This window comes from Dipteris shenzhenensis, chromosome 23 (assembly GCF_047967505.1).
Source record: "Dipteris shenzhenensis isolate YYH24624 ecotype China chromosome 23, Dip_SZ_1.0, whole genome shotgun sequence".
Lineage (NCBI taxonomy): Eukaryota > Viridiplantae > Streptophyta > Polypodiopsida > Gleicheniales > Dipteridaceae > Dipteris > Dipteris shenzhenensis.
The window spans coordinates 11,779,066-11,796,753 of NC_141618.1; the positions used below are offsets into that span (position 1 = coordinate 11,779,066).

The window sequence follows — 17,688 nt, forward strand, 5'->3', positions numbered from 1 at the left end:
AGGACATCCGCAACCTCATGGACACAGTTGAGGAAGAGGCAAAGACCACCCCCGGAACATCAGCACACCCACGACACCCTCCCCCTCCCCCTCCCTGACCTTCATCCAGCAAGCAGTAGCTCCTCGATCTTTTAGTTCGGCATTTCTTTTTGCGAGCTCTGTACATTTGGATTCTGTAGTTCTCATGTAAATAAAGGAATTTTGGAGTTGAATGGCCATGAGCCAGTTTTATTCCAGTTTTACAGTTGTAAGGCCATGAGCCCTTTCTTTTCAGTTTTGGGGATGTCAGCCACAAGGTCACTTTCTTATTTGTAATTTATACTCAACTTTCTCTCACACAGACCCTCAGTCATTCACCAAGACGGTGAATGATAGTGGCAGGGGATCTGTTGTACTCAAAGTCTCCGGGACTCCCACCAAGAGTCACACCTGGGTCACATCATGGTCACCTCAGCAACATGCCAAGTTGTTAGACCTTGGTCATACCTAGTCGCATCGTGTTCACATATGTTCACATCTTGGTCACTCTGGAACAAACATGGATATGACTTGGACATGACTTGACATGACTTGACAGTACATGACTTATAGTCAAAGTTGATCAGAGGAAGTAGAGGGAAGTACTGGCGCAATGGTACACGGAATACACCTATTGGTGCACATGGGAAGCAATCCAACTGGCGCAATGGTGCACCAGGTACACCTGTTGGTGCACAGGGGAAGCAGTCCAACAGTTAAGAGGTATAGGTGGTGCACCAACCCTCGCAACCAACTAGTGTCAGGAACGCATGGAATAGACAGGAGAACACATGGAGCACGGGATTCACTGACTCAGATCAGGCTGGAGTGTTGTGGAAGCCATCAAGGGCGGAGCAGCCCACAAACTGTGGAATGGCTAAGGATGGCTAAGGATGCAAGAAGACATCCAATAGGAAGAAGGAAAGGAGATTGGCAGCGGGGGATGGAGCAAAGGAGGAGAAGGTGAAGAGGGGGAAAGGGGAAAGGGGGGGGGGGGACATTCTGGCAGGGGCGGGAGGCGTGAGTGAAGGAGTGAGAGGCTAGAGTCAAGAGCTCGCCTCGTGTGTATCTCCTCCGGGTGTATCAGTCATCTTGCTTTCTAATATATTATACTACTCCCCATCTCTGCTTGCTACTCTAAAATCTCTTTCCGTTGTGTTCTCCTCCCCTCCTCTCCTTTCACCTGGTACAACGGACCTGTGTCATGTGGTTGAAGTTCTTTTCCGTTCATGTCGAGGGTTGGCTTTTATGATGTTGTTCCGCTTTGGTCTTCTTCTTGCTCACATCACTTCAGCACTTGTACCGCTTGCACATAGTTGACACCATCTACCGCTTGCACATAGTTGACACCATCGACTAGCACTCGCCTACGTACCATCAGTGACACCTATGGCATGTCTTACTCACTTCTCGCACCACTGGCCCTAGGCCTCCGGTAATACTTCCAGGAGTGTTAGGACCCCCCCCCCTCAGACACTCATCCACTTCGACTGGCCACGAGAATGTGAATCTTTTCAAAAGATGAGTTGTTGCAATTGCAAAGGATGTGGAGCTTGAAAGCTCTACCACACTCTCCGTACACATCCATGGGTCTCACCTTTTCAAGTCACACGCATGCTTGCAACCCTATCCGAGGACTTCGCAGCACACCTCACCAACGTTTGTTTATTGGAACAAGGATTCTTTCAGGTGGCATTGGACACCTGGAGCTATGAGCACTGTGCTCAATGCTAGCCCCTTAGCGCTCAGTTCCAAGAAGATCTTATTCAATCCCTTCTCTCTTGGATTCGACCCAGTAGAGGAGGACAGGCATACAACATCTACTTTTATCATATTTCTAAGTCAGCCCTAGGTGTACCATCAACTTCTTGCCATGACTAGAGCTACTTTTGGAGAGGTCACTAAGATTGCCTCCCCTCCCTGGCTTACCCTCTTCAATAGTGGCGGCAGAGGCAATTTGATTGGATGGAGTGCATAGAGTTAGGGTCATTGTCTTTGACCCAACATTTCAGATGATCACATCATGTTCCAGTGCCCAAGCGGCTCTCTTTTGTGGCAGAGAATCAAGATAGTAGGACATGCAGGACCAATGCCAGATTTGTAGGGTCTTCGGGCACTTTGCCAGAGATTGCCCAAAGAAGTACAAAAGAAAGCCTCTAGTGCAGCTCCTTCTTATACTTGACAGAGTGCACCTTCCGCACCGCCTCATTGTTCGGCACTAGTTTTTGGGAGGCTTCAAAATGGGCTATGCAGAGTGGCCATGGGTTAGCCATTCTACTCTTGGATTTCATGAAAGACTACGACAAAGGAGACTGGGGTTTCTTGGAGGGTACCCTTCTACACTTTGGTTTTTCAGGTTCTTGGAGGGTCTCTGCACTGTACAAATCAGCCCATATCCACGTGCTTATCAAAGGGGTAAGAGGAGAGAGATTTCATATTTTCACATCAATTTGACAGGGATGTTCTCTTGCTCCTTTCTTGTACTTATTTGTGAGGTCAGGGATGCCCTCTTGTCCGTTTCTCGTACTTATTTGTTGGCTAAAGCTAGATCAATCTGACATGGACGCCCTCTTGCCCCCTTCTTGTAGTTACTCATGTGGTTGAATCCATCAACATCTTTTTGAGAGCTCAGGTTGACACTATTGGGTTGAGACTTCTCCTCGGGGAGGATGAGGAGAGCTTAGACAGTGAGCTTTTTTTTGGATGCCACTCCCCAAACGCTCACATCTTTTAGGACAACCTTGGATTTATTTTGTTCTACAGTAGGTGCACAAATAAGTTGGAATAAATCCAATGGCTTCTGAGTTAGCAACAAGGACACCCCAAATTGGGGGGCTGATTGTTTCAATTGAATTTAGAAGGGTGTCTCTATCAGATATTTGGGTTGTCAGGTCAGTGTTGTATCTGTCCTTCAAGCAATTTGCTCCTGTGTTGGAGATTATCAGGAGAAGACTCCTCTTTGTCCCACCAGTTTTGACTTCACATCTAGAGTGGTCGTTGTTAACCAAGCACTACAGGCCACATGCCTCTAGGGAATGCATCACTCAACTCAAAAGACTAATTAAGAAATTTCTGGTGGAGTGGGCTTGATGGTTCCATAGATACTAGAGCCAACATGGCTTAGGAGACCTTGATTCTCCCCACACAAGAAGGGTGCCTCAATATTATTGATCCAGATTGCAATGCAAGGCCTTGCTTTGCAAGGTTTGGGTCAAGGGCTTTAGACATGAGCCTTGAAAAGGTTTCTTGATTCATTGCATATAGTCGTGTCCTTGATTCTCCGCACACAAGAAGAGTGCCTCAATATTATCGATCCAGATTGCAATGCAAGGCCTTGCTTTGCAAGGTTTGGGTCAAGGGCTTTAGACATGAGCCTTGAAAAGGTTTCTTCATTCATTGCATATAGTCGTGTCAATGGACAATACTAGGTGGACCTTTACCTCGACGCATCTTAGGGTTCCTTCCTCCCATCTTATGGATGCCATGTTGAAAGCTTGGGGCAGCTTCAAGATTAATCTTTGGAGAATCCCGCTCTCTTATTTGGAAAAGATAGATAGTAACCTATCATGTGAACTAATAACATACTTGATGATCATGGTAGACCTCTTGGTACTTCTAGCTACTTGCAGTGGTCCAGATGGAAGAGAGGACGTTCTTTCTCTATGGGACCTTGGAAGGAATTCAAAGATCTTTCGGATGTTTTGGCACAGATGGCGCCACATGTGCACTGGGTACAGGGGGTCCCAATCCCCGCCCCCCACCATGCAAAGAGCCTCTCTCTCCTCTCAAAAAATCACGAGAGGGATGAGAGAGAGAGGGCAAAATAGGCCTTTATATCCAAGGCCCCCCAATACACACATTTTCTTATGGGATTACTCCCATTAAATCCACGTGTCAACATGCGGCCGCCCCCCCTTCTATTAAGCCTTTTTCCACCCACAATGAGGGGTGAAGGCCACTACCTACAACACCCTCCTTCCTCGAAGCACACAAACGCACACATGCACAAACACAAGTCCATGATGTACCACGACCATCACAAACTCATGTGCAGTCATCATCACAAAGTCTTTTAAGGTCATCAAAGCCCACCAAGGAGGTAAACAGTCGCGCAGTCTCAGCAAAGTAGGGGAGAGCTGCCAAATAGTCCACTCGCACTTTGATCCGCTATTAGATTGCGACATCTTCGCCGGCACGGTCCAGCAAATTTGTGAGGGCCGCCACGCATCAACAGCGCATCAGCTCGTGTGCACACAAGTCCACAGAGAGTATCTCTGCTCTGATACCATGTTGGCGCAGATGGTGCCACGTGTGCACCAAGTACAGAGGGTCCCAAGCCCCGTCCCCTAGCCATGCAAAGAGCCTTTCTCTCCTCCCAAAAATTCCCAGGAGGGATGTGAGAGAGAGGGAAAATGAGGCCTTTGTATCCGAGGCTCCCCAATACACACATTTGTTTATGGGATTACCCCCATTAAATCCACATGTCAGTATGCGGCTGTCCCCCCTTCTACTAAGGCTTTTTCCACACATAATGAGGGATGAAGACCACCACCTCCAACATGATGATCTTAAGCTTTAGTTGGTAGGTCAATTTAGCGGAATTGAGAGAAGAATTGAACAGATTGATGGATTGGGTTCTTGCCAAACTGGCAGGCCTTATCATCACTCTATTTGACTTGGGGCTTTTATGAGGTTAGGTATCCCACTCCAAGTCATAGGATTCATACGGTTCAAATGTGGATGCCTTGGTTTTCGATGTGTCCACCCTGGGGCAAGGTTATCCAAATCCAAAGATGAGAAGATCCTTATGAGCATTGTTTATGAGCCTGTCAGAGTTTTGGATCATGTGGAGCAATGTTATTCTTGCTTCATGTTGGACCCTGGATCCAAGCCCCATAATGCTCTTCCCCAAAGGATGATTGGGGGGAAAACTGAAATCAAGCAGCAAATCCTCCTCCATATGCACCTAAGCTGATTGCAAATCCATGTCTCCAAAGGTAATTCATAAGTTTCTCCGATCCTTTTCTAGTTGGATTCACGCACTACATTTCCCCTTGTGTGGTATGCATGAAGCAGTCCCTAATCATTTTCTTAGGGGAGAGAGATGGCCTCGTGATAGAGGGGATAAGACAATGACCTCAACATCTGCCAATTCACTTGGCGGTACGAATAGTGACAAGACAACGAATCTAGGAACTCTAGTGACGGATCTACGACACATTTGGAGCAAACAAAAGTATGTGGTGATGATTGCCAAGATCTTGACATACAATCTGAGGAGGAAAGAGACTTTCCTGCCACTTTGTCTCCTACCCAAGATTTACAGTGTACCTCGAGCACAATGATCTTTTGCATGGCTCCAAGGAAGCTAATGCAGTCAAACAATTTCTTAACAAGCTTAGAGAGAGCTCAAGAGTAAGCCGCCAAATTTTTTTTTCCCAAAAATATTACTTCATTAAGTATGAATGAAAGACGCAAGGGCAAGCTCAAATGCGCGAGTACATCATGTCATGCATGAGAGAAAAACAAGCTCAACATAAACTAATAAAAATCCAAGGTGGAGGCTGAAAATGCCACCTCAACCCTGAAGAAGACTAAGAGAAGAATGGAGATCCTCTCCAAACTCTGAAAAAAGTATCTCTCCTAGCTGCTTTGGAGGATCCTTGCATGCTCACTCAGAAAGCCGCCATTTATTTTTATTTTTATTGCAAGAAAAGTACTTCATTAAGTATGAATAAAAACCGCAGAGCAGGCTCAAGTCGGGAGTACATCATGTCAAGCATGAGAAAAAACAGCTTAGAATGAGCAAACAAAAATCTCAGGTGGCAGTTGAAAATGCCACCTCATCCCTGAAGGAGAGTCAGAGAAGAAAGGAGAACCCTTCCAGAATCTAAGAAAAGCAACCCTCCTAGCAGTAGCAGTCCTGGAGGTTCCCTGTATGTTCGCCCAAATGGCCATCAAAGTGTGTATAGTATCTGCCCAGATACTGGCCATAGTCTAAGAAGGGTGAACCTGGGAGTCCTCCAAAGCCTCTGTACATATGGCTCTCCAAATATGCCATGCTGTAATACTAGCCAGAATCTCCCAAGATGTGTACAGAAGCGTGGGGAGCTCTAAATGGAGTAAACGGAATATCCCAGAGGGAGCATGACTCCATAAGGTGTTGTCGAACAAAGAAAGTTGTGTCCGTGTCATGTCCCTCCAAGAAAGCCTGTGGACCATTGAGTGACAACCAAGCAATTGATCCCCAGGTCAGGAAGAAGGGTGCTACAAAGTATCCTAGCAACACCCTTCTAAATCATCCTTGCCTGAATGCACTCCCAAAGGCAGTGCTACACTGACTCAACCGCTGAGTGGCATCGAAGAAAGCCACCATTTATATGGTGCGGTTCGAAGAAATACTTGGCCCAAGAAAGATGAAGCCCGACTAGACTCACACAACGGAGCCATGAAAACGCAAGAATGAAATGTGCATCCGACCACGGAGAATGGCCTTGGGGATAATCCCTTGCGGGAGGTGCATGGAAAGTCCTCTTATGTAGGGGTCCTGCAAGGAGGATCTAGAAGTTTTTTTAAAGCTCTAACGTGCCCGAGGCTCTCCTTGTGGGAGCTCCTCAGTAGTAGTGGCAGAAGGAAAATCTTCAGAAAAACGACTCTTGCAAAGAAGAGTTGGATACTCAAGAAGAACGTAGATCCCGAGCACTCAAGCCAAGATTCTGGTCGACAAGATTAGGAAGCTGTTTCAAGTAATATCACTTGTGTTAAAAATCCATTCAGGTCTTCTTAACAAAATGACCAAATGGTTGAGTACGCATGCTATAGTGGGCTACATCCATGGTCCATGTCCCGTAGCGGTTTTCTTAGAGGGATGGGTGAGGAATATGTGGTCCAAAAAATGAATTGTTCTTAGGAACATTAGATTCATGAGGAATAATTTCATTCTTTTCCTGTTTGAAAAAGCAAAAATGGCCGAACCGGTGGTCAAGAATGGAACTTGGACTATCTGGAACAAATCGTTGTCTGTTCAGCTCTGGGATGCTTCTTTCAACCCAGATATGCCTCCTCCCTCTAAAGTGCCCGTTTGGGTAGAGTTCTCAGATAGGTAAGTTTCTAGGCCTCAAAACTGAGAAGTCTGTCAGCATGGACCTCTCCATAGATCCACCACTAGTCATGAAACTCTTAGTAGACACGAAGGCTATGAAATGATACATAAGGTTTTTTACAAAAACATACCGAATTCTTGCTTTCTCTGTGGCCGCGAGGGCCACTTCATAATAGACTACCCCTCTCAGGTGAATCAAAGGAAAGCTAAACCCAAGAAGGGGTAGAAATAAGTGGAAGCTTCTGAGGAAAGCTTACCAAAACCTCAAGGTACAAGGAGCAAAGCTCATAAGATCTGAAAGGAAAGAGTGTGGTCAACCAAAATACTTTTGAGATACTTCAAGAGGAAGAGATGGACAATTCTGAGGAGGAGGAAGAGGAAGAGGGCATCCTTAACACAAAATCGCTTGCAAAACAATTTAAAGAAGCAGACTAAACCAATGTAGAAAGTGAAGAGCCATTCATAGTGGTCAAAAGTAAGAGGGGTAGTAAATCAGAAAAGAAAACTCCCCTAATGGACAAGAACATGCCCAAGGAGAGGGCCAGTTTAAGAGAGGCCATGAACCTGGAAAGAATAGAGAAAAGAAGGTTATCAAGGGCTTTTGCCGTTCCATCAGCAAGCCCAATGAACTTCAAGAAGAATAATAATAAAAACAACGGTTAAATACGTCGGAAACAATCAAGAAAAGTTTAATTTCTTGAGCATTAATGTTCAAGGACTGAGCAATAACCTTAGAGTGTCATCTTGAGGAGATGGTTAAAGGTCTAGATGTCAGACCGGACTTCTTACCTTACAAGAAGTTAAGGTTGCGGGAGACCAACTTAGGTTGCAGTACTCTAAGTTTGCAGTAGAAGAAAATGGTTCTGGCAATGAGGGGGTAAAAGGAGGTACAACCTTAGGTTTTGCAACTCGGAAAGGTGTGTTAGGAGGATCATCTCATTTCCAGGAGCAAATCGTGTGGGTATTGAATTTACCCACAACAAGCTCACGTGTGAAATTTTCTCAGCTTATGCCCCTAACACTATTAGAGACAGAATGCTCCTCTGGGATGCCTGCACTTTGACTTTAATACGGTGGTTGGGAAAAAAATCAAGTAGATGGCAAGGTCTAGGCACTTGAATAAGAGAGAGCGAACTTGATGCCTAGTCACGACTTAAGGAAGAGGTAGAACTAATAGTCATTTCAGAAGATACCTCCTTTACGTGGACAAATAACCAAGTTGGAGGAGTAATAGAAGAGCTAGAATGGATCGATCCTATATGTTTAAGACACTTTGTGATGATTCTCTAGTGTGCAGATGTCAAAGTATGAAGTCTCTTCCTTTTTCTGATCATAATCCTATCCAATTGTATATGCATAGAGGAAAGGGTAAGAAGACTAAATCTTGGTTTAAGGCTGATCCTTTCTTTTTTAAGTTGCCTTATGTATGCTCAAAGATAAAAAATATTTGGACAGATGTATTTGGAGGGACAACATGCATCACGGATAAATGGGTGAGAGCTACTGATAGGACTATGATTTTTCTGAAAGTTATTAGAAAGAGGGCATGGATAGCTAGAAAAAAGAGAAGACAACTTAGAAAAGCGGTTAGAAGTTTTATCTTTTGACTTCTCAGAACAGGGTCAAGTTAAACTAAAACTAGCCAGAGAATAATGAAGAAAAGAGGAGTTAATTGTAGCACAACAGGCTCAGAAGTAGACTAGGGAATGGTGGACTGGCAGAAAAAACAGAGCCAATGAAGAAATGTTCAGATCTGTCAGGCATGCACAAGAGAGAACCAGTCAACTAGTAGTGGACAACAGAATAATAACATATAAGATGGAGATTATTAGGGTTTTTATTGATCACTACAAGGGACTCTTTGGGAATCTAGAAGTCAAAACTACTAAAAACATCTTAGCTAGAGAAAAATGTTGTCAATCCAGACCCAGGACCTAGGGTGGTCCATGGTTATGATTCTGCCTACCTTGATAGGGACCTTACTCTAGAGGAATTAAAAGGTGTCGTGGATAGCATGGCCAGAGGCAAAACACCCGGAGAGGATAGTTTACCTGTACGATTTTACCACACATTCTAGGACACAGTGGGACCCTTTCTTCTGATGATATGGCAAGAATCAATGGAAAAGGGAGCACTAGACACCAGAATTAACACACGTATGGTAAAGTTGACCCCCAAAGGAGGAAACAAGGAGGAGTTATGGAATTGGAGGCCACTAACTATGTTGATGCTATGGCAAGAATCAATGGAAAAGGGAGCAATAGCCACCAAAATTAACACGTATGATAAAAGTTGATCCCCGAAGGAGGAAACAAGGAGGAATTATAGAATTGGAGGCCACTGACTATGCTTAACACTTGTTATAAAAAAATTGTTAAGGCACCAGCACTCTGGCTCAAAGATAAAATGCAAGTCTGGATAAGAGAGGAGCATAAAGGATTCATAAGGGGGGGACACATTCTTGAGGCCATTTTAACTTTGTGAGAGGGACTGGAATGTGCTGAGGAGAAAGGTCAAGATATATGCTTTTTAAAAGTGGATTTGGACAAAGCTAGAGGGTCTTTATAATTAATTCACTTAGAGACATGGGATTAGGGGAGAACTTCTATGGGTTGTGGAAGTGCTACCAAGTCAGGCTGCTGCTATAGATGAATGGGTGGACTTAAGAGGTCACTCTTTATCACCCTTAGTTTGTCATAGCAGCTGATGCATTGGGATGATTGGTTCAGCAAAAAGTGGATGATGGATTTATCGGGAATTCAACTGGAAGATGGAAATCAAATTGTTTGCCAACAATTTGTTGATGATACCAATCTTACTCTAGATAATGATGAAGGACTAGTAGGAAACATCTTAGAATGCTTGGAAACAATTTGTTTGGCTTCAAGATAAAAAATTACCACAGCAAAATAGGGATATATGGAACTAAAAGTCCCTCCCCAAAAATCCTCTTAGATAAGGGATGCAAAGTGATAAAGGAAGGTCTAGTTTTCAGACTTCTCGGTTTTCCCATGGGCTTCAAATGCACTTTGAAAGATAGATGGGATTGGGTGGTCAATAAGATTAAGGGGTAGACATAGAGCCGGCGGTCGCCACTCTAGTACCCCAGCAGACAGATACATACTATTCACCTTCCAAACCCCCGTCGGAGTCACAAAAGGCAGTTTTCCTTGAACAAGCTTTCACTCACAACTTTGTTTTTTCCTTCCCCCTCCCCATGAGTTGGACCATGGTGAGTTGGAACGTACGGGCTCCATGATCGTGCTCGTAGTTAGTACTTGATATTTTGCCAAGAGTTGCAGAGGGCATTGGTTAGTCAGACGATGGATTTTCTTCTGATTCAAGAGCATATATTCTCAGTGGTGAACATTGGACGCCGTCATCACCTCATGCCAAGTAGAGGCCCAAAGGTTTGGTCCCCAATAGTAGGCAGGAGCGGAGGAGTCTGCATTTCGGTCTTGTAGGCAATTGCCTCGGAGGTATTTGATCGGGGGGAGCTCATTGCAGGACATGTAATTTGGCCGGGCAGGGGAGTCTAGGATTGGGATCCTGAACGTATATGCACTTGCTAGTCGGCAGCACCATCCCACTTTCTAGAGGCAACTTTCTGAGTGCCTCCTAGAGGTGGACTCTTGGATTGTTGGTGGTGACTTTAACAATCTAGAGCATGGGGAGGACAAGCACAGTGGTGCTTCCTTCTTCGAGATGCCCGTAGCAGAGAGGAGCACCTGGGAGCAGTTCATCTTTGTGATCAGAGGGAGGGACCCCTGGCGTTCACGAGGGCCTAGGCAACCTGCAGTCTTCTTTTGGCCACCAGTGGAGACAGGATGGGCTGCTGGAGACCCTAGACAAATTCTACGTAGGGGACTGGGCATTGTCCAAGGGCGACTCTACCAAGGGATCCGCATCCCTAATAGCCTCCTACAGAAGGACGAGGTACAATGGTTAGATGCTTCGATATGGCAGTCGCCGGACGACTGACGGGCCAATTGAGGGATGGGCGGCTGAGTTGCAGAGGCAATTCAGAGGAGATGTGAGGAGCTTCTGTCCCAAGCCTTGCGTCGAAGATATGCGTTTCAGGAGCAGGAGAGAGATTTGAGGCGGGATTTATCATCCATAGAGAGACTTTGGGAGCACGACTAGAACTCTCAGTGGCTTCGGGACCATCATGAAAACGTGAGACTCATCTTACATAATAAGGAGGTTCACATGGCTGAGTTTTTGTATCACTCGTCCTGTGCTAGATGGGTCTAGTAGGGGGACAGGATGACCAAGCAGTTCTTCCAGACTACCGGGCCTCATTCAGCAGCAGGGACACAGCGGCAGAGGTTGCACGATGCACAGGGACAGACGCACTCAAACCCTCAAGAGATCCTTGGGATGACCACAACTTTCTATCGGTAGTTGTTTCAGGCAGAGGTAACATCCCCTAAGGCACTTATAGCATGCGAGGCAATTTGGGCCAGGTTCCTACAATGGTCATGCCGAGTTTGAGGACTCTGGAGGCTCCGTACGGATCATGGACCCTGCAGGATCTCAAGGAGGCCCTCATGGCCCTCCCCCCTCAAAAGTGCCTAGGGGAAGACCCCGACTTTCACCCTGAGCTTCTGGGAGCACATTAGTACGTCTTTTCGACTAGCCCATCAGGATATCTTTGACTCTAGTTCACTCCCGCAGTCCATGAGTCGTGGCTGGATATGCTTGATCCCAAAAGAGGGAGAAGATTGAACATTCGCCAGAGGAGACCGATCATGCTTTTGAACACCACATACAAGATCATGGCCAAGGTCTTGAACTTGCGATTGCGGCCCCACCTTTCGGACATCATGCATGACACATAGACAGGTTTTGTTCAGGAGTGGAGCATCCTAGACAACATTTTCACTTTTTGGTAGGCGGTGGATTAGGCCAGGTAGGAGTCATAGCCTCTCGCGATTCTTCTCTTGGATTTCGAGAAGGCCTATGACAAGGTGGATTGGTCTTTTCTGGAGGGCACGAAGTGGAGGCTAGGCTTCACGGACAGATGGATTAGAGGGGTGTTGGCTCTTTACACAAGGAGCTCTAGTTAGGTGATCATTGGCGAACACACGGAGGAGACCTTTTCTCTTTCACGCTTGGTTCACCAAAGCTGTCCCCTTGCCCCCTTTCTCTTCGTCTTTGTAGAGGAGGCTTTGGGTTACTTCCTTCGCTCCCAGACAGCTGGTCTCATGGGGATGTGGCTGCCTATCAGACAGGAGGAGGAGTTGCTAGACTCGGAGTTCGCTAATGACACAGCCTTGTTTGTCAAGGGAACCACAACGAGCCTAGAGGTGCTAAAGGGAGCTCTAGCCATTTACTTGATGCTTCGAAGGCTCGAATCAGCTAGACCAAATCGATTGATTTCTTCATAGGTGCAGAGGAGGTCCAGGAGGTTCATGCTTGGGGTTTGGCTTTTGGCTCTTGGTGGATTCCATGTGGGCAGATTGCGAGATACCTTGGCTACCAAGTTTGGATCGATATTTTTAGCGGAGCAGTAGATCGCCCCGGTGTTGGAGAGTGTGCAACGAAAGCTCTTGTAGTGGAGGTCAGCCAAACTCTCTCTTGCAGAAAGAGCACTAGTGGTCAACCAGGTCCTCCTTGCTACATCCTGTACATAGCCTCTTGTTGGTGCTTCCACTGGATGCATGGAGTAGGGGAGACACCTAGTGCGAAATTTCCTTAGGGTGGGATCAGATGGCAGGCGGAACGCTAGAGCCAGGGTTGCTTGGTAGACGAAGATTCACCCGTAGTCACAGGGAGGATTGGGCATCATTGATCTGGAGATGCAGAGCAGAGCCCTCTTGGGCAAGTTGGTTGTACGAGGTCTCACCCCAGGCATGGAGCTCTGGAAGCTCCTCCTTTAGTACGGGCTTCTTGGGAACACTCCCTGTACCGGTGGGAGTGGTAGCAGTCACACAGATGGATTTTTTCAGAGGCACCCCTCACAGGGAAGGGTGATGAGGAGCCTTTTTAGAGTCTGCAGCGGCTTTCCGACGGACTCATTTGGGCCAACCCATCATGTAGGGAGGAGTTTGAGCATCAGCCACTTATTTGGCATCTAGAGATCTGGGATGCGGAGGGACGTATGTTAGGACAGAGGATGCACATTGGTTAGGCACAGTGGAACAATGGCCGTTCGGAGCCTGAGACGGCACCAGGATGATAGAGATCTAGGCATTGATATCGGCCTCTTGGTGGGAGGGCCTATGCCCTTGACTCCACATTGCAGGGACGGTCAATTCTCAAGGATAGGGGTACCCCTCAGGGTCTGCTTCTACATGGATACTCTCCTCTCTTTCCACTATTGTTTCCATAGGGTGAGACCAAGTGGCCTTTTACAAGCGGAGTCGGAGAGCGATGACGGGAATGTGGGTGACTTGTGGGGGCTGGAGTGGCAGCGGATCAGAGTAGTAGGCCGACTAGGCAAGGCATGGCACATTGACCTAGAAGCAGTTCTCTCGGGACCGGAGGGCACCTTTACCTCTGGGAGGGCCAGCTTGTTCGTGACTTGCAGTGGGACCCAGGGGAGTGGTTCTGGCCGACACGGGAAGGAGAGTCAGACAGAATGGAGGAGGTGCCTTTCTTCTCTTACATGACTTGCATCGGTTGTCGAATCCACTTAGAGGCTGCAGCTTGGACCCCGTTGGGGGAGCGACACTGGATAGAGCAGGGTGTTCCCAGGGAGGTCATCTCACGATTCTAGCCTCGTCTCTGGAAGCCTGAGACCACACAAGATCTCGTACTTTTTCTGGTTGATGGCTCATGGAGGATTGTCCATCGGCCCCTAGCTCGAGCATATGTGAGTCGATGGCAGATGCTTTCGTTGTGCAGAGGGCGTGATGGAGATGATCCCCCATTTCCTCTGGGGCTACATAGCTGCTTAGAGGATCTGGCTTGTGCCTTTTTGGATAGTGGCCAATACACAACGGATGCAGAGGGACTTCACTTAGGGATGGAAGCATGGCTCACAAAGGATGGGCACGCTTTTTCCATCGACCCTGTGTCGCTAGCTTATAGGATCCATGGCCAGCAGGTCTCCAAGATAGAGGCCTATGATGCAGTATTGCCTTCCCGCTCACGCCCCTCTTTCTCACTTGAGGACAATGTCTGGGAGATGTGGCTAGCATTACCACCTTGAACATTTGGGTTGCTTGTTGTTTGCAGTCAGGCGATGGGGGGACAGACGATGACTTTGGCGGACATCTTCACACTGTGCACTACTTGGGAGCGTGGCACTCCAGGTTCGAGAGGGACAAACGAAAGGCGGGACCGCTCCTGCAAGGCTTGGCCTGCAAAGGATTGTTACACTTTCTCCGCGGGTGATATCCGCAGAATGTATAGACCACCTCCGTGTCTGTTATTCCTGAGGCAACCTAGGCAGTGAGCCAGTGCCTTGGGAGTAGTGTTGCAAGAAACGTTTCTAGAATTTAACAGGCGTTTCGTCTAGAAATGCCTATATTTAAATATGTATTTAATATAAAATACATTATTATATATACATATATTACATGCACACATACCTCAGCTATGGAGGCAAGCAACAAGATGCAGCAGCAAAACTGAGTAGATTCGGTGCAAAAAAACAAGAAAAAACGTCCCGTTTTGTGCCCAGACGTTTCGCCATATACATGCCGTTTTGCACATTTCGTAGAAACGTTTCTGCTAGAAATGTTTCTTTGCGTTTTGGTGCCTCGAAATATGTTTTCTGGTCACATTGGGAGCAGGCTGTTTTCTTTCCTAACAGCCTTTTCACTGTATTTACCGTCTTCAGCACCTTTATGGAGGCTAGAAGCACATGATTTTTGTAAAGCATTAATAGAAATTTCTTTTCTCTGGCAAAGATGAGGGTTCCCAAGCTGATTGTGTCTATCGACATGCATGTGGGTCATTCATGAATATATATTTTCAAGAACTATCAGGACTTGAAATTGACCCTACTTTGGCCTAATGCACCTGATTATTTATGTTGGTATTGTAGAAACTAGTGTTAGAGTTGTACCATTTGGGCCTCAATAGTCTTTCGTAATTGCTTTGCAGCAAGGACCCTAGCAATAAAACTGCTTTCCTTCTCTCTATCGAGAATGAGATTTAATCTGCAAAACATGAACCGATTGTGAAATTTAAAGTACCCTTCAGAGTATCCAAATGACAACCGTCAACTAGCTTCCTGTGGACATGTGAAACAACTGTAGGCTTGAAACATTATTAAAAAAGTGATCCTTGTAAGTTTTTCTCAGAATCTTGATCATATGTACCTGGGTTTGACACATGCTCAAATGTGAGGCATTCAAGGAAATATAGTCTGTGGACAGTAAGAAATCTTTCAAGCTACATTGATTCCTATGTTCACTTGATTGCTTTTCCAATAAAGAGAGCAGTAAATGGGAATATGCTTATGATTGGGAACAATTGAAACTTGTACACGTGATATAATGGGAGTCTAAATTTAACAATATAGCCACACCTCACATTAGTGAGCAAAGTTCCGTCCCTTTGTCCCTGTGAGTGAAGGTAAGTTCTCTCTCATAAAACAGAAACAAGGGATGAGCAGGCCTTGAACAGCTTGTCTCAAACAAATACACCATGGGAAGTAAGACTAAAAGCGAGTGCCAAATTGGATTTTCCAAGTGGGCCGGGAGAGCCAAGTACAATGGGTCCAACTTCCAGCAATATCAAGAAAGGTTCAATAAGAAGGCAATAATGCCACATCGTGCCATTCTCAATGACTGAAGGAAGATGCCAAGGAAAGTCTCCACCTTGTCTTGGGCTGCATGAGAGTCTTCTCGGATGCTTACACTTCCTTAAACACAAGGAACTCTGAACATCTCACAACAGTCTACAAATACTCTACAAGGTTTTGGAAATCTCAGCATCTCACAACACTCTTCCTAAGAAATTGGGAAAATGCTTATGTTTGGATGCAATTAAAACTTGTAAACCTAATGCAAGTCCCAATTTAAAATCCTGAACACCACCATTTTTGCCACCTGTGGAATCAATGCAGAAAAATCTTAAAATATATTTACAAAGATACTCTCATGATTGAACAAGTTTCAATCCTTTTTTTCTCAGTAAATGAAAATAAGTTTAGTGAACGAGGTTCCCTTTTCTACTCAGTAAATGAAAATACGTTATGCCTCCAAAAACATAAACAAGGGGATGAATAAGCCTCAAAGAGCTTGTCTCAAAATCCAATAACCAGATCGTAGGGGTAAGTGAAATTTAAACCGAGCATCCTAAATCATTTGAGTACAAGTGGGAGAGGAGAACCAATAATGATGAGTCCCAATTTTAGCAATATCAAGAAAGATCCAACTTCCAATAAGAAGGAAAAACATGCCAAAAAGAACCATTTCATACTGGTTACACTTGAGAATCAGCCAACAACAAGATAAAGGAAGGCACCTCTACCAAGGAGTTCGAGCCTCCTAGCAGCTCCCCGTCGTGTTCCCTCTCTCCCCTCGAGCTTCACTTGCTAGCTGCCCTTCCTGTCAGTGTCTAGTCCCCCTTCTAGCTTCCTTACCCAACCTCAACCTCAACCTCAACCTCCTGCTGTTTCCAGGCCTAGAAATCACAGAAACAAGCTCTTCTTCAGATCACAAATCAGCAAGGAAGCTCAAAAAACGACCTGATCCAAAGAAATGACTTTTGCTCCTGTCCTCAGTTCAATCTCGTCAGATTCTAGCAGCAAGGAAGCTAAAAACGACCAGATCCAAAGAAACACCTCTGCTCCAGCCTCTGTTCAAATGCCGTCACTTTCTAGCAGCAAGAAAGAAACGACCAGATCCAAAGAAACATCCTCTGCTCTAGATTTCGTCAGATTCTAGCTGCATTTCGTCCTTCTTGCTGCCTGTTTTGGGACAGGAATTCGTGCCAACAAAAGCCCTCCGTAGCAGCTGCATTCCGTCAAGCTTGCTGCCCATTTTGGGCCAGGAATAGCTGAATTTGGTCCTTCTTGCTGCCCGTTTTGGGACAGGAATTTGTGCCAGCAAAAACCCTCCATAGCAGCTGCATTCCATCAAGCTTGCTGCAGAATTCGCCCTTTCCAAAAGCCCTCATTCAAGCCGTGCCTTCCAAGACATCTCTTCAGATTTAGAGGCCAGGGAATCAACAGCTCCTTATCAGGTCCATTCTTGTGCCATAGACAGCTCCGCAAACAGCTCCTTTCAGAATATCTATTCGAAGCTAGAAGCCCAGTCTCCACTCCCTTCAGCCTCTCCCCTCAGCCTCTCCCTTCAGCCTCTACCTCACCCCTCAGCCTTTAGCTCTCCCCTTCTCCTACAGCCCTCAGCCTACCCCCCTCCCCTCCTTAGGTTCTCCTTAGCTCTCTCATAGGTTCTTCTTCTAGTAGCATTCCCCCTCTTCTCATCCTTCTACCCTTAGCCTTGCTACAACCCTCCTTTTCCCTCTCAAAACAACGGACAGGTTCTTCAATGGCTTGAGTCGGCCTTCCATCACTGATTGACGAATGGCACCCAATTCAGTCAATCCCCGATCACTTCCACCGGCCGGGAAAGCATGTATTTTCTCTAAGGATGGGCAGCTACAAT

The 17,688-nt window shown here is 46.1% G+C and overlaps 1 protein-coding gene across 1 annotated transcript in view; it reads right to left on the minus strand.

Annotated features, from left to right (window-relative positions):
* Positions 1–17,688, minus strand: part of LOC147886979 (uncharacterized) — an 874,612-nt gene that overhangs the window by 838,025 nt on the left and 18,899 nt on the right. The window contains exon 3 of the mRNA XM_087394085.1: positions 15,138–15,231. Within this exon, the coding sequence (XP_087250211.1) occupies positions 15,138–15,231 (94 nt within the window). The remainder of the gene's footprint in view (positions 1–15,137; positions 15,232–17,688) is intronic.